The sequence below is a fragment of the Embiotoca jacksoni genome, unplaced genomic scaffold, assembly GCF_022577435.1.
Source record: "Embiotoca jacksoni isolate LCO1_2020_lvr unplaced genomic scaffold, fEmbJac1.0.p SCAF_6, whole genome shotgun sequence".
Lineage (NCBI taxonomy): Eukaryota > Metazoa > Chordata > Actinopteri > Embiotocidae > Embiotoca > Embiotoca jacksoni.
Window position 1 is genome coordinate 18,859,472 of NW_027185414.1, and position 26,539 is coordinate 18,886,010.

At 37.6% G+C, this 26,539-nt stretch overlaps 1 protein-coding gene across 1 annotated transcript in view; it reads right to left on the reverse strand.

The window, feature by feature from the left end:
* The window catches only part of gpc5a (glypican 5a), a 122,258-nt gene that overhangs the window by 39,376 nt on the left and 56,343 nt on the right, over positions 1-26,539 (reverse strand). Inside the window, exons 7-8 of the mRNA XM_069173365.1 lie at positions 25,354-25,474; positions 8,674-8,836 (exon numbers count right to left, since the gene is read on the reverse strand). Coding sequence (XP_069029466.1) covers positions 8,674-8,836; positions 25,354-25,474 — 284 coding nt within the window. The remainder of the gene's footprint in view (positions 1-8,673; positions 8,837-25,353; positions 25,475-26,539) is intronic.

Below are 26,539 nucleotides of genomic sequence, written 5' to 3' on the forward strand. Positions count from 1 at the left end.
TTTTTTTTTAGTCTGCTTCTTGTGGCCCACAGTGGCATTACACTTTAAGGCACTTTAACATTTGCTTCACTTTTGTTTAGATTTGGAGTCTACCTCCATTTTAATATATAGTTTATAAAAAAAATATAATATATATATATATATATATATATATATATATATTTTATAAATGGTAAGGCTTTTTCCCTCCTATTTTTTTTTTTTAAAAGGAATCACAGTGATGAATTTCATCTCCCACTCCTAATAAATTGGCAGTTTCTAAATGAAAAAAATGTCATTCACCTTTTTAACTGCACTTATAAAAATGTAATTAAATTACTGTCAATGAGATAGATCAACTTTTCAAAACTGCTGAGTTAACAATATATATACCAGATCAAATCATTTGCTGTATAAGCCCCCGCCAATGGCAGGTGGTGTCTTTTTCTGGAAATCTCTGGCAGCCACCTCATCTGTCTACTTATGACAGGAGCCATTTTAGTAATGTACTCATGAATGCTTCGTGTGTCATGCAGCGTCCTTGATGCTCACCTCAACTGTCTCCCGCTGCAGTAAAGGGTGATGAACGTTGGGTGGGATCATCCGTGCAGTGTGAGGATTTTGGTTGCTTCCTTTTTTGCATGTACAATAGTAGCTAAACATGTAATAACCACATTGTTTCCAGGTATATACGGTTGATTTGCCTTGAATGTTGCTGTCTTTCTTGGCTCATCTGGCTGGGAACGCACAGGTTCCTGCAGCTGTCCTGCCTCCAATCTGTATGTAATGTGGCCTTTTGATAGTTCGACCTCCTTCAGTTCGAGTTATTTTCCCTCCATTTGTTTCCATCCAGCCACATGTTTCCACTCCAAATGGCTTCCCAGTGTCATTTCTGCAGATCCTCTTGTCATTCAGCTTGATGGCTTGAGTGATGGTAGCCCCCTTGTGAACCTGTATCCGCTCTTCATGGTGATCTGAGTGAGCCTGTGCAGAACGGCGTCGGGACGGCACATTAGGTTGGTATGTAGCAGCGAATGATAGTCGCCTGTGTGATCGACTTTGAGAGCAGCTGGTTTTCTCCACAATGGAACCGAGTTAGCTATGAAGTCTCTTAATGTGTTGTTGACCTTGTATACACAAGATGTTTCAAGGATCCTCGAAGGCTGGGCAATACAGTTACAATCGATATGATGAAAATCCTTCTTTTTTTTTTAGAGGATGTACTCTGTAGTGCTTTTAAACTATATTGCATTGTAGTATGAGATGTCTCTATTATCTGGCCTGCTCTCATTGATATAAATGGGGTGAGCAAAATAATTGAAACATCCGTCATTACAGTAATAGCAATATAATTGAACAGCACCACAAACTACATCCTCCAAAATGACCACACAGCTGAACACAACTGTCTCTAAAGAACAAAACTGAACAACATAACCTTAAAGACGGAAGGATTTAATGCAGAACTGTTGTCTTACTATACCTTAGTATTAGAGAGATATACTTCATCTGACAACTGAGTGTGTATTTACGGCAACATGTCAAATTTATTTAAAATTACATGTGAAATAAGCAACCTTAGGATCTAGACTATGAAGAAATCCATTGGGGAAAAAACTTCAGCAACTGAACATGTTAGTTTTCAAAACATTACTTTATGAATAGAAAATAATATATTGCTCATAGCTGAGCATTTCCAATGGTGGAAGTAAAATTACTTTTACTCATGTTTTAATTGCAGGGCTTTTAATTGTTATGGTGTATTTTCACAGTGCACTGTTGTATGATCTGAGTATGTCTTCCAAAACTCTCTAACCTAGACTGGGTTCGTGTTCATCAGTTTCACCTTGCAATTGAACAGTGACAGCTCTGCCTTCAGAAGCTGGTGCTCTGGCCATTTGGTGTTGTTTCCAATTCCCCGCTGGGCTTTACTCTTCCATTGACACACATGTCCCTTTAGCCCCGAGGCTCTGATGTCTGACAGGAGTTTCCATGTTGGACAGTAGTTGGACGGTGCTATTCCCTTGTCTAGATCTTTCATCATCAGTATTGTCCTCCCTCATGTTAGACAGTGAGCCTGAGAGGCTGCTGCTATCTACAGTAACTGGTTCATTTGTGCTGTGTAGCTTTGATACAGTAATACTTAGATTCTTTAACTAGTAGGTGGGGTTCATTTCAACTCTCATTTGCTGCTGTAATGGTGACTGGTTTCTGCTCTGGAACATTGCCATAGTTTGCTTTTTAGTCATTCAGTATTTGGGATTACTTGAATATTCTCTGATAAACTGATTTATTCAACCTCCTGATTTACACCAAGAACAACTCCGACAATTTTGCCATGCATACCATGGATTGGTAAAAGATACCGTACTTCATTGTTAAACACTCCTTACACATTTTAGGGGGCCATAAAGCTACACTTTTTGGAGAGATGCAAGAGTACATTCTTAGACATGAAAGTCTTTGATGAATCACTTCGTTATTTACCAGTTCGGTAGGTTAATTCGATCTTGTGATAATGAGGCAACCCAGGAGTGCGCACAGTTAAGCTCGCTGGTCAAAACCTCATGAGACACACTGCTGCAAATGATTTTGATCCCATTATTACTGGAACAGATCATGGCAGGAGTCACAGCAGGTGACCTAATTTGATCTCACACTGTAATGGGGATAAAGACCTTTCTAATAGGAACAGCCAAGTACTATAGGGCTGAGTAGGAAAACTCAGAATGGCTCCCAGTGATAGCACTTTTACTGCATATCTCTCATTTAGAAATGGAACATATACACCACTGTAGATTTTGAAGGAAAATTAGTTTTACTAAATGTGTGCTAATCCCCCATTGAATGATGTTATGCCCATTATCACCTAAGATTTGATAGTGGAGGAGGTCTACATGCTACAGCAGCATTCACATTTACCACTGGCCTGTGTGGCAGGGGCTCAGATAACAACAAACACTCTCCTGCTGTGACACTAATTGTTAATAAGACTCATACTAAAGGAGCCTCTCCCTTCCTCTCATTGTGCTTACTTGCTAGAAATCGATCTGTGTCTCTCCTGCTGCCACCGTGTCTGACAGTCACAGTGTCTGCAGGTAAGCCAAGCCAGGCCAGATAGGAGGCCTCTGGCTGCCTGCTGGGGTTGGAGCATGAAAAACCTCTCAGATGTTCACCACTGCAGGCGTTGTTGAGAGGCCACAGTAATCTGAAATTAGTATTGGATGATGGGAAGTTGAGAAAAAAAACTTGATTCTTCTTCTTTGTGGATAAGTTTGTGTGAAAACAAGCTTCTGTTAGCCCTGCTACCATCGCAACGATGGTAGCAGGGCTAGAGATGGCGGTCGGTCGGTACACCATAGTCTAAACTGAGTTTTCATCTAGTAGCAGCAGCAGATCAACCTTCAAAACAAAACAAAAAAAGCCTACTAAAAGGAAGAGAACATCCTACTTTCAGGAGATATAGGGAAGCAGCTGTATATTATTTCATATTTTTTTCGCAAGTATTTCAATTGGCAACAGATGCAACACTTAGTGCAACTTCAGTGAACTCTACTGCAATGTTGAATGGAACTTTCCCAATGGTAGCAGGATGTGAAGGGAAAAAGCAAACAAGCTGAAAACAAATCCTAAAATGAAGAGAAGCTCTATTCACCAAACTAAAACCAAAAGCAGTAGCAGTGTCTAAAGTGGCCCACAAGCATGAGAAGCCCCACCCATGGCTAGATGGTAAAGGAGGCGATGACTGTGGTGGCAGGAACATTATTCACGTGTCATAAACCAAGGTCAAAAATGTTGTTGTGAATGGTGAGTGTCTGCCCTTTTCTCAAATGCAATTGAGCAGAACATGACCAGGTTCGAATGGTTTTCATTTCAGTGTGATGAGTCAGTAGCCGCCTACATGGCTGTATCCGTTACTGTTCAGTATAAGCACTACAGAGAGTATGAAGCTAAAATATAAACAGCATTCACAACATTTCTGGAGCCTGATAGAGCCAGAAAATGTAGAACCTTTACCAAGCAGTCCTGTAATTTTTTTAACCCAGTGATGTGTTGACAAAGAATGCAATGATAACAACATCTAAGTAAAATAAAACCTTGTTATCTATAAGAGTTGTAATTTAGAGGGTCATTCTGTGAGTTTGACTAACTGAATTTGAAATATGAGGACACAGAAAATAGATTTGACACACTGGGGACGTGAATTTTGGATGTTTCAGTGCAACATATGGGTCTTGGATATGATTGACTGATGACTGTTTACACAATAAAGAATGTAATTCAGGTAGTTCGGTTTGGAAATAAGTGAGTGTCTTGACGTAATATATGAACACATGTAACTCTAAATGTACATTAGTGGTTCTCATTTTGTCAAATTAGCCCTGAATGGACTAAGGTTGGAAATCCCTGATCTTTTTTAAAAGATTTGAATAAAACCAGTAGAGACATTTATGGTTCCCAGTCAAATCATGATTTTTGGTGAATAGTTGAATTATTCTTTCAGATTTACATTCATGCTTTCGAGTGATTGCCATGAAATTTGACACTTGCATTCATGTTCCTTTAGGATGAACTATATTTACTTTGTTGACTTTTCCTCTAGTGTCAAAATCAGGCCAAAATTCACATACAATAATTTGGTTGATGACTAAATAGAAGCTAAAACTAGTGATATTTCCATCAGTCTTAGTTGCATTTTGAGAAATATAAGATGTTAGTACACCAAAACACTAAACTAAGATGGTGGCCACGCAAACAATATACTTACATTAACAGCTTAACAGCACAGCTCCACAGAGCCATTGCATGTCTGTAACCTTGTAAGTTGTTATCTTGCACCATGCATTGACTAATAACTAAATGGCAAAACTAGATTTATCACATTCAAAGATGAGCTAGAGGAGGTCCTTATGTGATGAAACCAGGTGTATAATTTTCTCATCAGACTCAATCATAAAGAAGGGCTGCAATCGTGAATTTTCACATCCCAACAACTTGAGACTCTTTAGGCGCATTAGGATGTCAAAGCTGAAACTAATCTTCTCACTGTTCTTTGGGAGTGTAAAGGTGTCTAATTGCACAGTTCTGAATTAGTACAATAAATACATGAAAGGAATTTCACAAAGCACACACAGCCTGAACTGAAACCGCTCCACAGACAGGCATGAGATACAGTGTAGCTTTTGTTAATGAGTATTCCAATTATGTGTATTCTAATTGTAATTGTGGTTATGATGCTTTACATGCTCTGCAACAGGCTGCAATACACAACACTGTGATCTTATAATAGTTTTGACATTGAGGTGCTCATTACTGTTAAATGTTCATGTTATTTAATTAAGGAGGAAAAGTCAAATGTGTGTGTTTGCTGAACCAACAGGCAGGTGAGCGCCAACCGTAAAAGCACAGCCTGAAGTGAGAAGAAAATGCATGAAAGATCCCTGATACATGCTCTGTTTGCCATGTCTTGGATTCCTGAGTTTTTTGTGTCGGTGTCAACTGATGAGCTGTAAGAAGTCAGTTCCCCTCCATGTTGAACACGGTGAAGTAAATCAATCTTTGATTTTCACTGTGTGCTTTCAATCATTCTCTGGGTTTACACAAGAAAACCCTGATTAGCCCATTTGTTGTTTTCCAAACCAGCCTTCTCGAGCGCAATGCAGTAAATACCAAACAACGCAGTAAACACTACTTTCCCGCAATAACTAAATGTTCAAAAATCCTTGAAATTTCTGAAGGATGCACCGCTCACATTGTTGCCTCTTGTCACACACATAATATTTTCACACAACAGTAATTCTGCATAATGAGGATAATCCCTTAAATCAGGCTTGTATTGTCAGTATTGAGCTGATCCCATTTGATTTCCTTATCACACTGATCTATCGTCAGCATGTTCTGCTGATAAACATCAAAGGCACAAAGGAGAAGGATTATGAATAATTGCAGAGAAAAAAAAATCAAATTAAATTATACATGGTCTTTAAGCTCTGTATCCGACGATGAGATAGCACATCACTGTGCTCAATTTACTTTGATAGACTGCCAGGCTCGTCATAAAATGGCAGCTGGAAAAAGGTACATTAAATAGTCTTACATCTTCTATGTAGATAAAAAAAAAAAAAAAAAAAAAAAGACTTTACTGTATAAACACTGCAAAACAGATCAGAACACAAACTATCACTCCACATACAGTACATTTATCTGACTTGTTCTGCCTGTGATTTTGTTCACTTGTTAATATTTCCAGTGGGAGTAATGTTATTAAAAGTTAGATTCAGCTCTAATTGTTTGACGTGTGTTTGGTTAGATGTAAATACAGATTTAATTTAATGACAGACAATATATTAACTGGGTTGCTACAAGAAGTTTTCATAGCTATACTAAACTCAAAACTGTAATAGTAGCAGCAAATAACACTAAATGAATTGCATCATCCATCAAGAAGATTAGCCACGTTTAAATAGAGCCGAATAATCCAATTAAAACCGGTTTAAAAATAAAATTAAAATCCTCCTGGTAGTAGTATGTTGTTTTTCTTACTTGTGTTGTTTAATGGAAAACAAACACAAACAAAGCATTAAGCCTTAAACGGCATGCATAATACATGTGACATTATCATCAGTGTGCATGGGATCAGACTGTATGTGGCATGATGGACAATGCTTTGCAACCCTCTTCTGGTAGTGGTTTGGCAATCATTGGCTCAGTGAAGACGGGTTTCTATGATCCATTCAGTTACCATTACGGGATTGCTGTAACTCTATAACAGATATTTGTGCCTTCTTCAACTCCTATTGCTCTAATCAATATGTTTAGACCAAAACAAAGTATCTAAACTAATTTAATCAGCAACAAGACTTATGTGTATTGCATGAGAAAAATTCAGTCTGCTAACTACATTAGTCGACTAGTTCTTGAGTATAGCAATGACCAAGTGTTTATTCATGAATAACACTTATACCATTGGTCAAATGAGGGTTTAACAAACAAGTTTTAACATGTGCCATTTATCAGTTACATTTTCTTTGTTTTGTGTCTACTTCAGTATCAAACAGTGCTGATGGAGAATGATCCAATGACAGTGGGTTATCTGTGACCTATATTCACTCCTACCAGTTGCAGAGGTGTCTTGGATCAAACCTCCTGTATTAATCTTTTGTGAGACTGTGCAAAAGACAAAGATAACATTTTAACAATTTTATAATTAAGAAAAACAATAGACTGATTTATTATTTTTAAAAGACAATTTTTGTTTGTCAGACTAAACATCATGTTTTTTGTCACTGGCTCCCTGTTCAATTGTTCATTTAATTTTACACAACAATAAAACCCCATGAAAAAGACTTGCATTAGATCTATGTATAAGACAAACCTTTGTAGTCTATAAGTGTTGAGTCCTGCAGGGACTGACCAGAGGTCTGGTTCAGGTGGGGAATCCTCAGTGTTTGTGTGAGGGTCAGCCAGCAGCGGACAGATGCTTGACAGAGGTCACAGCAGACAGTGGGTCATAAATATGGGAGACAGGCTGATCTGGCCTATGACAAGGAAAGGGCGGCTCTTCTGTAACGGGTGATAAATGTCAGCGCCCCCCCACAGCCTCAGATGAGCGATTGTTAAGTGTCTTCTCTGAGCCTGAGTTGCTGAAGCCTCAAGTCAGACTGACAAGCAGTAGAGGAAACATTTACACGGATAGAATGGCTTGTTTGGATGACCCCTCCCTCCCTTACCCACTGTCGCCATAGGCAAAATGAGAGAAGTGATTAATCACGTTGTTAGCATGCCTGATGGAGAGTAGAGGATAGAGGAAAGGAGGAATCCATGTGCTGAAAGGAGAGTGTGAAAGGTAACAAAATGTAGAGGAGAGCTCTGCCGCTGTGATTCATCAGGGGTTACTGATCCACTGAGGAGCAATAATTTTTAAAGTAACAGGCCTTGATTGCAATAATGTCCCCATAGCAACTATTATCTTTAATGACTATTATTATTGCTGTCATAAAATGGAGACTGGTGCAAGTCTTATTAAAATATAGTATTACTCAGGTGCACCTTTGAATGTCTTCCCTAGTTTTCCTTTTTTAAGATCCTGCAGCTTTAAAAAGGCCGATGGGTAAAAGGCAGAAATTAACATGTGCCTTATAAATTAAATAGCACAAAGATACATATATATCACTTGTTATGGTATACTGTAGTTATTGCTTTTTAGTTTCACTCATATTTGGTTCTTTTGATCTGATGTGCTTTTTAAAAATTGATTATCCTTCCTGTATTGTTACTGATTTATCATAAGTCAGTGTTAAAAGTTTTAAAACCCGTTTACTACATTTATTTGTCAAGGATCACGTTCTTATTCTCGTACAAAGAGACGAGATGCATTGCACCAGATTTAGCAACCAGCTACTTTCAATCTGCCGTCACTGTGCAAGTAAGCGCAAAGACTTCTGTCAGTTAATACCAATAAGTTCACAGTCCAGTAAATACTAAACACACCCAAACATACATACAAAATTGAATTTTATACCCATTTCTGCAGAGTAAAAGTACCCATTCCCCCACAAATGTTATTTTCTCGCCATTTAACTCTGCCTTCTTCCAGCAATATATGGGTGCTTGAGTAACGACTGCTGGGAAACATTGTCCTTTCACAGCCCTTTCGTTGACTGATCAATAAAATTAAAAAAGGATTAGACTTACATTTGGAGACTCTGGAGACTTTCCTCTTCACCTCGCCACCACCTGAACCATCACAACCGTCTTCATCATCACAGTCCCCGCTGTAACGGCCCTCTACATCTCCACTTCCTGTTTCAATCTGGTCCAGCGACCCCAGTTTAGGGATGGACTTTCCCTGCAACAGCTGGTTGGGAAAAGACACACAAAAAATAAAAAATAAATTGTTAAAAAATAAATAAAAATCCACATTTTTTTAACAGGGGAATTGGTGTGAATAGGTTTTCACTCCGAGTTTATGTGCCCACGCTGCAAGAAGCATTATATATACATAACATAGCCACATCCAATATCTACAGCTGGACACTGTAAATAAGGTCATCTTGGTGAAAATGAAGAGAAAAAAGATGAGAAAATGCAAGATAGCTGCCTATTCTGTTGCCAGTCAGCCACAGTCCTCGAGTAATAAAACATGATGAATCTATGCAATAACTGCACAGCAAAAGGCTTTTCTTCAAATAAACATGGCTGCTCTGATTTCTACAGACCTGATAGTATTTTCTAAAAGTGCTTTTAACATAAAAAAAAAATATTTAGTTAAATTCCCTTTCTAGTTTGTTTTTTAAAAACCAGAAGAATAAGCCTCAAATGCACTCTTGTAGACTGTTGAATTATTGTTTAATAAACTAACTGACAGTACTGACAATTATTCTGAATACCACCACCTATGAACTACACTTAAATGAGTCCATAGTATGAGTTACATGACACTCATCCTTCATCAGGATGGCAGGGCAGCTAAACTTACTGCCGTATTGCTGTGCAGCAGAATCTCAATCAAAGACTTTGTGAACTCGACACCAGGGGAAATGCATACGCTAATTGGCTCATTTAAATTCATGGGGCGTCATTGGAAACAAGAGAGAATGCTTTATGTTGATCAGGAAGGTAGTGCCTATGCTAATTAGTTACTCCTGTGGTTCATGCATGGGAGAGGAAAGTGCCAGTGTTGCTGCCATGTCTGTGTCTGTCTGCACCATCTTCTGCTAAATGTGACATAAAAAAAAAGGGATTTTGGGCAATTTAAAGCTTCCCACCATGTGTAATTGGCAAGATTTTCCAATTATGTCAGAAACATGACAAAATGTTTAAAATGTTATGTATGTAAATAATGGTTTTCTGTGGTGCCTGAGATCATCCTGCCCAGGGGGTTTGACTGAATTTGAACTTTGTGCATCCAAGTCCAGGAGGTGGGGCACTGCTCGAGGGCTGAGTATGTGGAGTTCAAAGGCAGGTAACTCTGAAACCATTTTTGAGAGAAACAGCATCTTGCAATAATCAATCTGCACATGGGAAACAATATGCAAGCTGAGCTTTAAAATTCACCTATTTATCAATTGCATAAGTTAAAAGGTTGAGAGATAAGTATGTAAAAATACACCTGTGTGCATGTGTGTGAGGAAAAAGAGCTACTTTCCCTCACACACGGATTATTTCAATCGCATGAACTTCAGTCAAGTGTCAGGTCACAACTTTATACTCCAGACACTTTGATAGAAGAGGAGAATCCCTGGAGAGTTGACTTGACTTCAGTTCCACTCATGTGAAACTTTGATAATCAGAAACATTTTCTAATTTATTGAATTGACCAAATGCAAATCTGTTGTTGCCAGGTCACTCCTGCAGGTGACTTGTCATGAAAACACGTGAGAAGAACAGGAACCAAAAATTAGGGATAAGGCTTGTGATATTAATTTTTTTTTATATATTATCAACAAATTAATTGATCTTACAAACAAACTGTGTCGCCAGAGCTTGGTATGCAAGGTGCGATCAAAAAGTTTAAAGACGTTACCTAAATCTGGTCCTCTGCTCAAAGCCATGATGAAATGCAAAATCACACATACCAGTGGTCAAAAAAACGCATGTAACTCAGGTGCTGATGTTAATCAAGTGACATAACTGGGAGTAATTCTGCACAAAAGCTTTTTATTTCCTCTGCTACATGCACATATTTGAACTGTGCTCATTCTTGGACCTTTTTGATCGCACCTCGTATCTTATCTCTCCATGCTGTGGACTTCTACTGTTGTCTAAAAACTTTAAAACACAATAGTGGGTGCTACTGTCACGATTAATGGGTATTGTATTTAATTTTAAGCTGATCCCATACACACCATTCCGCTGTTGTACAATTCAACAACTCACAACAAATCTACAACTGAAAATATACCACAATTCCAAACTTTTCAGGAAATTATTGTACCTTAGATAAAAGTATACATGACCTGTGTTTCTAGACTTCAAAGTTCTTCAAAAGAAACCAATGAGCTTCACAGCAAGTTGGAAAATTCTGAAAGTATTGAGGTAAAGACTAACACATTATTGGTTTTAATCTTTTCATGGAATTTGTTGGCAATAACAAAAACTGTATATTGCCAGCCATAACCTTAAACGTTGTTAGATGAACATGATCTACAATGAAAAGACATAAACAGGAGATGAAAAAACACAAAAGAGTAGATAAGAGAGGGATAATAACCGAGCAAACTGGCTTCAGTAATGTTGCCAAAGCTGTAAATCATGAAGCACAGACATCCATAAACAAACTGTTTGACCAGACCCTTTTAAAACTGACAAGTTTTAAAAGAAAACCTTTTGGTATGTGAGGTTTCTGACAGATGACTTGATTTGTATCAAACAGTATTAATTAAATAATCAATTCTTATTAGCTAATAATATTTCACAACAAACTCATTTGTTCCCAAGCTGAGGAAACATTAGTCATGTTTGGCTGAGCCCGTCAATCAACAGGCTTAGTCGATTCTTTTGCTTTTCTGGGCCGGGGGAGTAACTGCTCTGTGTTTGATTCTATTGAGCAGCCGCACTGCTCTTTCTGACACACAATGAAGCGAACCTGAATTGCCTAACAGTGTTATTAGTCTCTCTTCTGAGAATGGCATGGGGTTTTGTCCAACACTGGCTGGGAGACAGGTGCTTTGATTTGTTCACAGTCTGGGTAGGTCCCCTTGGGTAGGACTCTGGCTGTTATTGCAGTGTGGAGAGGTAGTGATGACCAAATAATACAAATTACTCTTTTCACAAACAAGACCGCCTATCTGCTAATAAACTGCACTACTGCACACTATGAATTTTGTGAACAGAGATCCCCTACTAATTGGACGTTTTCTTCTTTTTTTAAATTGCTGCACTAATTTAGAGCTAACACTACATGAGATAATGACAAAAACCCTTTCTACAAATTCATGCATTGTTATATTTTATTTCATTATCACAAAAAATACATCAAACAGTAATTGTGGAACACAGAAAGTTTGGCCACCTTAGGTTTGCACTTCCCATGCCCTTTGAAAGGTATTACAGCTTGCAAACACATTTTATAACCAGTATTTCTGCTCTTGATATATGAATTTTCACCCACCCTTCCTTGAAGTTAACTTTAAGTTCACAGATGTTTTTAAACCATCTTCCAGATATGAAATATGAAGTTTGCCCAGAGGTGCCCAACAATTTGGATACAACTGTTCTAATCTGAGCTAAAAAGAGAAGTAGGCATTTATTTGACAGAGATAGACATCTGGGCTACCTTTATTTATCATTAGATACATTGTAGTTCCTAATTTATGTCTTTATTTGCTGTGTCTGTTCTTCACTGTCAAAGACCCTTTCTATCCATCTGTTAAAACACATCTAATTGGAAGAAATTAATCAAAAAGAGCTGAACTTGAAGCATTCGAAAGAGTAAAAGAGGAACAGGAACATGCTGTAGTAAACACATTTCCATTACCCTCATCTGTTGAAATTGTTTAGTTTCTCTCTGGTACTGTAACTGGCTGATTGTAACAATAGTTCCGATACAAGGCTTTCACACCATAAGCACAAGTTGGACACTGCACGAAAAAAAAGATCACTGTTTCCAACAGGGAAAGCTGTGAACATACCGAACCCATCTAATTAGAAGCTATTGTGGTCACACTTTTACTATGAAGTCAAAAGTCTGTTTTATGCAACTATGACCTTTAACTATGAGTTAACTAGCTCTTCGATATCAGGCCCTCAGTAAAGAAAAATATCAACCATGGTTGAGGATAAGGGTAGAAAGACAGAAAATGTATATTGTGGTTATTACAGTCGGAATCCGACAGTGAGTGTATTTATAGGATTTTGAGCTGGTTTTCATTCTGCGCAAAGTATTTGATGTGTTCAGCCAGAAATCGGTATGAAACAGTATCTAGCGGCTCGTTCAAACCAGTGATTTAGAAATGGCTTTCATGTTTAAGTAAGTTACAAAACCTCACGTCGATGACCCCGCAGCTCATCCAGCTCTTGACTTGCAACCATATAACCAAGGCTCAAGGCCCACAATAATTTTTAAAAGATATGTAAGTGGAAGTGTATTGTGGATAGTCTGTCTGTTCATTCACACACACACACACACACACACACACACACACACATACACACACACACACACACACACACACACACACACACACACACACACACACACACAACACACATGCACACATACACTGTATTCCACCCATCACACCACTAGTTATGAACAAAATACAACAAAGAATTCAGTTCACAGATTCAATCACTGCACACTGAAACTCACAACAACCAAGCAGCACCATCTCTCCTGCAAACATGATTAATAAAAACTTGAATATAGTTGGGATTTTTTTTTCTTTAATGCTAGACTTACAGCTCCTGTGATGATAATAAGGGTCTATAAGTCATTCCACTATTTGGTCCAGACTGAAATATCAATATTGGATGGATTCTCATTAAATTTATCCATTGTGCCCTGAGGTTGAATATTAATGACTGCTGTGATCTCTGGAACTTTTCTCTGGGGTCATCATCAGGTCAAAATGTTACTTTGTCCAGTACTTTGGTTTATCACCAATACCTGTAAAACATCCGGTGCAGCCTCAGCTGTGCTTTGTCTTCACTGTTAATGAGCTAATGTTAGTGTGCCAACATGCTACAGACGATTAACATGGTAAACATTGTATCAGCTAAACATTAGTGTTAAAGCTGTTTTTGTGAGCGTTAAAGCACTATTGTACCAAAGTGCAGCCTCACACAGTTGCCATCTTAGTGTTATTACTTTATAGATATTAATTCTATATAAACTGATGAATTGAGACTTATTTGTTATTTAAATACACTCTTTCCTTTGCTGTCTTTGGTAACCTCCAATCCCTACCTTCAAACAAGCCCTAACCATCTGATATATTTTTTTATAAACTTTTAAACTCACTGCTCCACACATCACAAAATTCTTCATAATACCAACTGCTTCCTCCCAGCTCAGGAAATAACAACAAAGACGGCAATTCGTGAGGCGTCTCAAAAGATTTGGCATGGGAACCGAGTCTTAGCTTAACTTTCATCACTGCACCGAGAGCATACACTGACAAGCTGCATCACAATATATGATTTGGCAGTTTTGACTGTATAGGACTGGAAGCTGCAGCAAAACATAGTAAAGCCTGCATCAAAAATATACTGGCACAGCCCTACTACGACTCTATGATATCTTCATTACCCGCTGCATACGGAAAGCCCAAAGCATCATCAAGGACACCAGTCATGCAGCCCACACACATATTTTTTTCCCCACTCCTGCCATCTGGAAAACGCTACTGGAGCATTAAATCACATACCACCTATTTCTGAGACAGTTTCTTCCCACATGTAGTCAGACTAATGAATATTGCACACAAACATACACAGACACTAAAACTGTGCCTACAAAGTAGATAATTCTGAGTTTATTATGTTATATTTCTAAAGTATCACTTAATTATGGTTTCTTTTTTTTTGTCTTCTTTGAGGTTGTGTGTGCCACAGTGCAAGTTTTAATAACACAGATATTGGAATCTGCCTCTGGAGTAAACAAACTGAATTAGGTAAAAGTAAAAACATAAATAAGAGTAATTCAACTTTTTTGTTTGTTTAACCTCTATATAGAGTCATTAAAAAGATTAAACCATGTATTGTTTCAGCATGCAGAGAAAAGAAAATGTCACTGTCATTTAGCGTTTAAAATTCTCACTCAGCTGTCAACTCCAATTTGTGATCTCACACCATTAGAAGTGTATGCTTCAGCTGCATCTACAGTAATGGAACAAGGTGTCTGCCATGTTACTGCGTCTTGTAAATGAGAAAGCATTATCGCTACATTTATCGTGCCTGCACAACCATCCAGTCCATATTTCCCACCACCGACAAAATCTAGTAGATCTACAGCCATCCCAAAAAACTGCATAGAATTCAAATTTCCAGATGAACTGTCAGTGACAAGTTAACGCACACATTTCTAGTCAGATTGTTGATTATGTACAGGGTACATTTCCTAAAGAGGTGCAGGGTGTCATTTGGCAGAATGAATCACACCTTCAGAGATCCAAGAGATGAATCAAGCTGTGCATGGATTTTTAAGCTCATTAGTATTCTCTTTGAACATATTCTACTATCAGTAAACAGAGGGTGGGGGAGAGATCTTACAACGATCATATTTGCCAGTCATAGTAAAAAAAAGCGTCAGGATGTGACTCGGCTCCCAAGACACACAATGTCATTTCCCATCTCCATCTCTTCAGCCGTACCACTGACAGTGTGTCAGCAGCAGCAAAGAGGTGGCTGGTCAGTGAGTGACAAGCCAGAGTAGAAATTAGAATATAATATGAATCTTTTAATAATATCATGAATCAAGTTGTCATATGACTCAACATGTTTTTTTTAAACAAATTGAAGGATAATTCAGACATTAGCTTGTATTTTTCTCATAAAAAATGACCAGAACCAGAGAAAAACTGATCCCACCGGCACATGCAGTCTGATATACTTTTAAGCTTATTCCTCCAGACCTCCAAAACGTATTTCTAAAAGATCACATCTGTGTGCTACGTGGTCCTTCATTACATTGAAAATGGGCATAGTTTATTTTCAGACAATCCCACTTACATTGAGCTGCGGCCATGAATATTAATCCGTGTTTGAAAATAGTCTCCCAACAAATACCCGATCAGGAAACAAATAGGTTAACGCTTTCTAAAAACAATATAACATCTATTATAGAAAATTGCTTAGTTTTGAAAAAAAATTGTCTATGTATTTATTTGTGACCTATTTTTATAGACTTATGTCCTCAGTGGGAGCCATTGGGGTTGGGCCAGAGTCATAAAGTACATACGGACCTCAGAAAGTACTGACAGATGGGATTTTCAAAAGAATTTCTGGAGAGTAAACAATAAGACTTGATTTACATTTTTTAATCATAAGCACCACATTTCTGGACCTTAACCAAGTGTTTTCAATTATCTGAACTCATCCATATCTTAGCCATACTTTAGCAGAGCACATACGATAGGAAAATTCATTGGGCATTTTTCACCAAACATTGTTGAAAATGTTTTTGTAATATTAACTATTATCATTAGTAACAATGTACTTCAAATCAACATTTTGTCTGACAAATTGCATTTGCATTACATTTCCCACATTGGTAAAAATAAATAGACATGAGTGTATTTCAAAGGAGAGATGGCTGTTAAAATGTAAAAGTATGTATTATTCAAATGGGATTTTGCAGTGTGGTAGAAATGAAATGCCGATTACACGAGGAGGATTATGCTGCTCGTGCTTAAAGCAGAAGAACATACAATCACTTAAGATAAAGGTATTTACCGGCATGCCGTTTAGCTAGATTTGTCCGTGAATGTATTTATATACTGAATTTACCTCTTGGGTATAATGAATGACACAATAAAAAACTAATTATCGTGGTACAGGTTTGTGAATTTGTCTCAAATTAAGAGTCACTTACAGTCCTTATATCTCTGCCTTTACAGATTCCTTGCTGGGTACCAACAGGAATTAAATAAACAAACAGAATGTGTACATCGTATTCAGTGGGAATGTTCTTAAAACCTTTTTTCCATCTCGACACCAGGACGATGTTATAAATAAGATTGTCTTTGCTCCCTAAATTGACTTTTATAACAGACACATGTCACACTGTGGTATGGAAATTTAAGAGCACAACAAATAAAATGTGAATATATTCTCAGTGTTAATCCTTTGGACTAAGAGGAGAGGGGATATGAATTATTCACAAGCAAAACTGCTGGTCAACCACCACATCAATGACTGGTAAATAATTCAGCCTGCAGACTGGGTGAGGAGCTGCTTGCCCCTGATTTTGATTGAGAGACACAGGGACAGGGCCTACTTATAGATTCTTGATGGGTTTTACCACATCAAGAGGAGAGGACAGGCAAGGAGGAGAGGAGCCAACAAATAATTCATAAGAAAGAGCTGCTGATGAGCAACATGATGTAATCTAGAGTTTGTACGCCCAGATTGCAGGACGAATTTTTCAATAGCTGCATTGCTGTTTTGTGTTTTCCTGTGGTCTCGGCTGTGGAATAGTAATGTTACATTTCCATTTAATGCTTGGGAAACTGGGAGCAGTTTCTGTACTGTAGTTAGTCAAGGTCAGGGGCAAATAAATGGAAATCGTAAAGAACATTTCTGATATGTAGATGAAAAACACAAAAAAAATCAACATTTGCATGGACGCATCATTCTCATCCTCATAAAAATGCCCAACAAGGATGTCTTTAAACGTAACAGCATTCCACCTTTTGCTTTCATCCATATTTCAGGGTACACTTCCTTCTTTCTCTCAAGCCAAACAGGCAACTTGGCATTCATGCACACATGCTTTAAGAGAAGTTTCATTATATTAATAATGTGCACCAATACTGTAGTGATTTACCGGTATAGTGTGCTTTGTAGTGAACACGTACGCAGATGTGCACCCAGTCACTCGTGTACAATAGAATGAACGTGTGCACTGGTATATGTAATTTATGTTTTTGCTGGTCATAAACTGAGCTGCCATTAACCACTCCACTTTCCCCAATCTTCACACCCCACCCCACCACACACACACACACACACACACACACACACACACACACACACACTACTTCCTCTTCTTGCATTTAGTATTCATCCACCACACATAAATTCACTAAATTCAGATTTCAAGGACTCATCATTTAACACCCACCCACCTTCTCAAGCACCAGTTTCAATTTTGAACCGCCACATTGTCAGTAAAGCATGATCATGCCTTACTGGGACTCTCTGTTGTGTAAAACCGTGCTCTGTGCCTCCTGACATGTACAATCAACACCTTTAAAAACAGCAGAGGAATAAAACATGACGGTTTAGAATTGATGTTAAATGACAATTCAGGTCAAACACGCAGGCTGACACTTGTGGAACACTTTAGCAGCTAATGAGATGCCAATCAGAACTATTTGCAAATCCAACCCATTTGCAAGTCAAGTCCCGGTGAGATGATAATGCAAACGAGACTCAAGGACTGTGAAGACACAAGCTGCTAAATGAATCGTACCAGATGTATAATACAAGACACAACATCAGTTGGAAGAGTTCACCTTCCTCTATTGACTCCCAGTATAAATACACAAGTAATTTCCATATTTCTGACTTGGAAATAAAAACAGGAGTTTTAGTTGCCATGTTAACTAACAAGCTGTCTTACAAACATTAACCGCTGCAGAAACTCTGGGCTCAGCAATGTAATACTGGGTACAGCAGGGTTTCTTTGTATAAGGCAGAGTCCCCAGTGAGGTGTTTTCATTGAGAAAAAGATATAACAGTCGTTATTTGTTAAGATCGTATACTGAAACTGAAAACAGAAGCTGATTTCAGTGGCAGCAGTTGAATTTGTTTTCATCCAACGACTCTCAGTAACTATCCATATACAAATTGATTAAAAGTATCAAACAAATGCAAATAAATGCAGATTAATAATCAAATGTGCTTTACTAATATACATTATTGGATGCTAGCAATTATTACAAAAAGCATTTCTACACCCACACATTTTGAACACACAGCAGAAACACTCATTACAAACATGCAGTACAGACCATAAACCTGTTGGACACCAGGTTTGTTTTTTTTGAGTGATTACTGGAATCACTAGAAGATATTCCTCTGCATTTAAAATTCTTGTTGAAAATAAATTGTTTTCAATCAATCATAATAGTATCATGTAATGGTGTATGCCAATCAAATGTTTCTACGAAAGTTCATAGACCGAGAATATTAAGTGGCTGAACTAAAACTTTTGACTGTTAGAATAATAGAAAGTACTTGGTGATTGCTGCAGTTAGAAAGTACTCTGATAGGTATTCTTAATTTTTTTCAGATTAATGTTTTATGTCTCTAATAGGTCATGTTGTATTTGTCTTGCCTTTTATGTTGGCTCACTGTTTCTCCACCGATGTTCTCTCAAATGGATTTTATAGAAGAGAATTTTACACTACACTCCTGCTGAATCCTGCTTGGGGGGGGATGAAATAATTAATTAATTATCATATTGAATGACACTGATTGGCTACATTTACATGTCTATATATGTAAATATCTTCAGTCACCAATTGGCTCGCCTGCAGCACTGACAGTGCTTCCATTTACCCCACAAGAACTGTAGTCTGGCTCCACCTGACTATCACTCACAACTTCCATTTTCTTCTCTGTGATTTTAATCTGGAAACCTTGTTTACATTAACGTTGGCTCAGCTACTCTAAAGGGCAGATGATTAGCCGACCAGGGGGGTGGATAATTGTGATGATGTTGCAGAGGCGGTAGAGTTTTGGGCATGTGGTGGTCAATGTTGATTGGTTATATTATCTTAAACAGTACATTTTAAAGTTATAAAAGGTTCAACTAAAAAAAAAATAGCACTTTTGATCAGGGAAGACAGCCCTCTAGCACTTTTGCTGCCTTCTGAAACGGTGCCGTTTCTAACGTGTTCAGGCAGAGAAAACTACTTGGTTAATGTTGGAAAAAGCTTATGGTCACAGTAAAAAAAAAATATATATATAAAGGTCCCACTTTTTTGGTCTAGCCCAACAATCTAAAATGATTTCCTCCTTCAAAGGTCTGTGGGTATTTACATTTTTTTAAGAATTTCTGGAGGGTTTCTTTTTAGGTCCATCAGTCTAATGGAAAAGATACAGCTCCAAATCAGTGCTTCTAGGGACAAAAAAAGGATGGACACTATTTGCTATTTGACTTTTAAAAGATATAAATCACGTTTTTTAATCTTATTTGTAAATCTCAGTTCCCTAACACTTTTGAATACTGTTTGTCTATAACTTGGAGTAGAGCATACACAATGATTAATTATTTTGTAAGTCAGTACATTATTAACTGTTATGAGGCTTACAAGCAGCACAACAAAGCACTTCCCTTTGAGAATCTGTTTGACTCAGTGATGGAGTGTAATTTGGCTCGAGTGTAGCGGAGATGTTGGTACAATTCATTTTTTGTTATTTGCATCTTGAATTCCCATAAACCCAAACAAAACCTTGGAATAGCTTACAGCAAAAACAGCTCATTGAACACTCATTTGGATGGTTACCATCATGACTACACATAAAACCCGCAAGGTTCACCGTCTACCCTCCGCCATCAGCACAATATCTTTATTTTGATTTCATCTACATGTGCTGGAAGCAGGGCTGGCACAGACCATGCAGATCTGGCAAACAGCACTTGTGCAGAAGGGCAAGTGGGTTTTAACTACTGAATCACACTTTTGAGGGTACTTCTTTCCAAGTAAACTTGATTTTTGAATAGCCATCACATCCAAACAGTCACTTCTGGACAAGATTTTAAATTGTCTGATTTTAAATTGACCATTGAAAAATGGCTGCAAAATCTTGAAGCTGGAGCGTAACGGCAATCTGGTTACCATTATCTCCAATGTTTGTATTACATTGTTGAAGATGGTTTTGTGTCTCAAAAAGCTTGTACTACCAAGAGACATAAAGCCTGTTTATAATACATCTATTTGTTATGAACAGAAATTATAACCTAAGATTCAGCTTTATCAGTTTAAACATATAAATGAGTGGTTGAAATGTACAAATTTACAAAAAAAATGTTGCAGTTGGTGTTTTTCCTGCCTCCGACTTAAGTTTGTTTCATCCAGGTGATGTGAAACAATTTTAAGACTTAAAGCAATTAAATGTTTTTAGGATTGTAGTTGATCATGATAATCACCTAACATTTGCAATTATTAAGATATTGTTTATTTCACAGCTAAATCTGCATTATCAACCTCATACAAAGGCTCCTGTTTTTCATTCTGTTTAATTAAAAGAAACACTTTCATCCTCTGACATTTTAGCTGCATACTATTTGTATTCTCCGGAACCAATTATCACTATCTTCAGGTTGCTATTATTAAGTTATGGTGTAACAACTGTTGATATTTTTGGAACAACTGCTTAAAAGTATCAAAGTGGATGAATTAGAAAGCTTCATGTGTGTTGTTAAGCTCCAAGAAATGTCATACTGGGTTGGAAATTTCAGTAATTTCATACAGGTTCCTTGATAATTCATGTTACAAATGATGTTATCATATTCACGCTGACCCCCATGTCTAAACAAGACTAAACTTTGTACACCTAGAAATCATTTCAGCTTCACTTTTCAATTTCACGCCCGTCTGACAGAATAGATAGACATTTTAATCATTCCAGGTGTTTACACAAGTAGCGTGACACATTTTACTCGTGCTATACACGTGTAAACGGAAACCAAAGCCTTTTTTTTTACAGTATTTTCCAACTGCATAACTTCTTCTGAGAACTTCCAAAATGCAAATGACTTACAACTCAGTACTTAATACCGAGCCTGAAACGTAGACTGTATAAAAAAAAAATGGACAATGTCTTTGTGACTTCACTCAAGAGCAGGACTGAAGCTCAATGTGCGTGGCTCCGACCACCCAAACTCCCAAATAATTCCAAAAATGGGCACAGAGGTAAATCGAGGGAGGAGTCGGGTGCCACTTGGCCTGAACACCTCAAAAGGTGAACCAGAGCTAATGCTCTGCTTACGTGTTGCTCATGCTACGACTTTTGATCTGAAGAGTCTACCTGCTATGGCTATTAGGCACTGCAGTGTTTTGAGCTAAATGCTGCAAGCTAACAAGCTCACAATGACAATGCTAACTGCTTATAGACGCTAAACACAAAGACAGTTTTGCAAGAATTGACGTATAAACCAAATGCATCTGATACAAATTTTGACTAACAAAAGCACTACCTGAAAAGTCTGGGGGGGGTTGAAGTTAATCCAGTTCATCCTGAGGAGGACATAAATGTGTAAACCATATTTTATGAGAATCTATTCAATTGATGTCAAAATATTTCTTTCCAAATCAAAAATTGCAAATTCTGTGGAGATAGTGGATTACCATTAGGATTCATCGTCAGGACCCACATAACTGTATAACAATCAATATGATGACTAATGAGATATTTCAGTCTGAACCAAAGTGCAGGAACTACTGACCAACTGACCACCGACCAAACAACTGACTGCCACGAGCTTTGTTTCATTATAAATATATTTTATATTTATATATATTTGTAATATATAATACATGTAAATATTACATAATTATAATATAATATAAATATTGTATGTAAATACATATAATATATTTTATAAAAGCAACACTATAACCCTAACATACAACTGTTCTTTGTCTTTGCGCTACCATAGTTGTGTCAATTTGACAATGTCGTTACATAGCAGTTGTGGGTTTGTTTAGAGACCGACAGAAAACACCCAACATAACAGGAAGAAAAAAATATGTATTGGTTTAAACTCTGTTGAGGTTGTAGTGTCTTTTCATTATGTCTTTTGTGTGTAAATTCTGTGTAAATGCATTTACATTTCAGTGAATCGTCACTCAACTTATTTTTAAGACTTCAGTTAATTAGTGTTGGATGTTCAATTAATTTTAAACCCTGCTTGTTATTCATGTCTGAATAAACTGTCTGGGGTTTTTTTTTACAAAGAGAAACATTTGACAGAAATTGTCATTGCCTTTGTATTATGGCAGGGAACTTTAAGACATTACAAAGAGAGATTATTCCAAAACTGAAGCAAATAAAAAACTAAAAAACAACTTCTGCACAGTAATTTTGTACAAACCATGAATCTGAAAGGAAATGTCACATTGTGTTTTTTTACAAATTAGACCTACCTCAGTTAGTTTTTTTTCACACACACCAAAGATTTGTCTTTCAGTTGCGAGTAAACTGATGATGAGCAACATATCAAATGATGTTCCCAAATGTCACTTTTCATTACTTGTTTGTGATGCCACAAATGAGTTCACACAATTTCTCACACAAAGAACACATGGACGCACACAAACTCAAAGTTAAATGGAAACAAATGAAACTTGGAGAATGGAAAAAGAAAGAAAGAAAGATTAAAAGAGAGAAAGGAAAGAAAATCAATGACTAATTTTTCACCCATGCGTACTGATAAACATTTCTGCATTTCATGCATCATGTTAAACGGTCTATTTTTCATTTGTAGCACTATAGAAAACAAAGTTAAGCTGTTAATCCGTTGTGTTTACAATCACTAATAATGTAAACAAACCTTTAACGGTGTCAGAAAACAGTGAAAATCTGAATGGACTTGTCTTTTGTCAGTTAAATGTGGACGGGATATCAAGCACCTGTTTACTAAAACATCATCAATATGTTTACATTATGGATCAAATGTGTACTGTGAGGGGCCCTCAGTCAAGGTGGTGAACTCACAGGAAATGATCACTCTGTTGTGCCCCTAAACTTGCATTGTTTAATGGCTAAATCCAAACTTTAGAGTCTTACTGAACCTCTATCGGTCACAGCAGGCTGCTGTAACCAGCAAAAAAAGCACAAAATAACTCTGCACACTCCCAGCTCAGTGACAAACATCAGACAGACACAGTAAGCAACAAGCTGGTGAACACAGTGGAGCATTTAGGAGCTAAAGAGTCAAATATTTTGCTCAAGAGTTGGTGGGGACCAAAGACAGAGTAAAACAAGACAGACACAGAATGAGTATTTACCAAATGGCCAAAAACACAACTCCAAACGAATCATAATGCTGCTCCACTGGATGTGATGAAGGCAACAGTGAGCTAACCATACCTTAAAAGGTGATAAATGGTCTGCATTTATAAAGCGCTTTATCACCTTAGTGCTCTCAAAGTGCTTTCCAGTTTGCCTCCCATTCACCCACTCAAACACATGGCAGCAGAGCTACCTGCCAACATAGGGAGCAACTTGGAGTTTGGTGTCTTTCCTAAGGACATGTAGAGAGGAAGAACTGGGGATTCAACCCCCAACCATATTATTAGCAGGCAACCCACTCTCCGCCAATCATCAAAAGCCAGTGTTGTTTTTACAGGTATTGCCATCTCAAATGTACAAATGTACTTTCATTAGAGGAAGATTTTCATCTATAACCCTTGAAGCTGATGACTGTGCTGAAGTTAAATCTAGCTTTGATGGAGATATATATGATTATTCTAGGGATCAATTAGTGACTCGCTAACTACTAATCAATTATTAATACAAAGGTAACCAAAAACAGAACATGCAGGGACATAAGGGACAGGTTTTAAGCTAATGAGGCAGAGGAAAATGATCAATTATTAAAATGAACTGGGGATGAACAGAAAATGGGTTCACAAATAGGTGAGTATGTGCAAAAGAAAAAACAGAGCGTTTAAAATTACATTCACTGAAGTACTTGTTCTCAGCAGATTAAGCATGATTATATAATCTGGGCTGAGTTGATGATCATGATCTGTTTCATCGTACTTACAGTAAATCACGTGCAGCAGATCAACAATTTCTGAGAATTCAAGCAGATAAAGAAGTCTCATGTAGCTAAATATTCACAGAACCAAAAAGGACAAATGAAGAAGCACATTTGAAATGCAAAAAGACTGGAAGACATATTCATAGTGAATGTCAATGAGGCGGATCAGGGGCTCTCAAATGGTTATGATATAGATTTATGTGTTCTGACATCCCACAGATGGTGTGAATTAGTCAGGGAGGGGGTGCCAGCATGAGGTCAAGAGGGATGACCTGGCCTTCAGCACGCCACTTGGGAAACCAAAGCAACAGACATGTGCAGCTCCTGCTGCTGCTGCTGCAGTGCAACAACTCAAAGGCAGCTATAGCAACCGTTATTGAAGCTACAGAAGAGAAAGTGCTCCCGTGAACTGCTCTAATCGCATCATCCTGAGAGATAAACAGCATTGAAAGGAACCACAGCAGCACAAACGTGCATAAAAGCCAATTGGGTGATAGAAAAGCAACATTGATTTTGACATAGAACAGAAAAATAATTGTGTAAATATGAAGACACACAAACCAGATCAAATGGGTTTCTAAATGTGTAATGATTGATTTTTTCCGTTCATTGCCTAGAAATGATTTTGCATTTGAGACTAGTTTTTTATGAGCCGGTACTTTCTGGTAATATGAGCAATGATAGAAATGAATAATTTTGTGGAGAATTAAAGGAAAAGAGTAAAGGGCTTCAGCTTTATGAGAAGAAAACAAGAGACACCGAATGTTTCATAAACCAACAGAGAAGCAGAGGGAATTGGCAGATTGCCTCAGGAGACTGTTACCATATGTCTGACAAAACGAGAGGTGGAAATATAGACTTAGAAGGAAGAGAGAAACCCAATAAACAAGTAAATTATATAATCTTCTGTAAATAAAGGGATAGGGTCTCACCTGATTGATGTGTTTCAGTTTGTCAATGATCTGATTTATAACAGGGTCCGCTCCCTTCACTTTGACTTCAGGGTTGGCGCTCTGAGCTTTGATCCCGTTGCCGACCACACGGAGGGTGTAGCTGTGAACAAAGTACAGAGGACAGCGGGGCTTGTAAGTACTTTCATATATCCTCCAGTCATGTAACATCAGCAATACCAGCAGCAGAAAGTAACAATGCACATTTACTCGAGTACTGTACAGATTATTGTACTTTACTTTTTCAAGTATTTCCATTTCACTTAAGTGGCAACCAACAGTGCAGTCACCTATTATGAAGCCCGGAGTTCAGATTTTGGCCAGCGCCATTCGTTAGTTCTGAGCGGTTTAAAGCCAGAAGTGACCATATTTGGACGACCCGGGGAGGAGCGAGCAGGGGATCCGACTTGATTTGACTGGAAACCAGACGACACTACGTCCCGCCCACCGATACCCATAACCTAACTGCACTACAGGACTGTCAATCAATCAAACACTACCCCCCAAAAACACCTTTTTAAAGCCTATTTTCTTATTAATGAGGGAATTATTGTCAGATGGACTGCCAGAAAAATAATAAAAAGGAGTGACTTTCGCTAGCAACACCACAAGTATATAATTAACTTTACTATAAGGACAAGGAAAATGTATTCACTTTATATTTCATGAGAGAAGTTAAATGGGAGTCTAAGGAGCCAGAGGGTTTTTGCAGCCAACCCTTAGTGGCAGTGTGGGCCTCATCTTTCAGACCCAGAAACTACATTCACTTGTATTTACAGTCAATGATTTCCCTATATTTCATGGGGCAATAATACACGTTTACTCCAGTTCACTTGTTTGACAGGTATAATTAGTGGGTACTTTGTACATTACAATTATAAATAAAAAACATGATAACAGTAGGAGTGAAAATAACAGCTACAAGAGAAACATGCTACTTTTACATTGATGTAACAGTAATATCAAAATAATAACGTCACAGAATCAGTATCTTTATTTTGCTACTTAAATATATTTGACTGTTAACACTTCTGTAGTTTCATAGTGTATAAACTGCAGGACTGTTGCATCTAATGGGAGTATTTTTACATTGTAGTAGTGGCATCTGAATTCTTCTTGCACCACTGAGGAATACTCTGGCGATTTGTAAGAAAAAAAAAAAAAACTT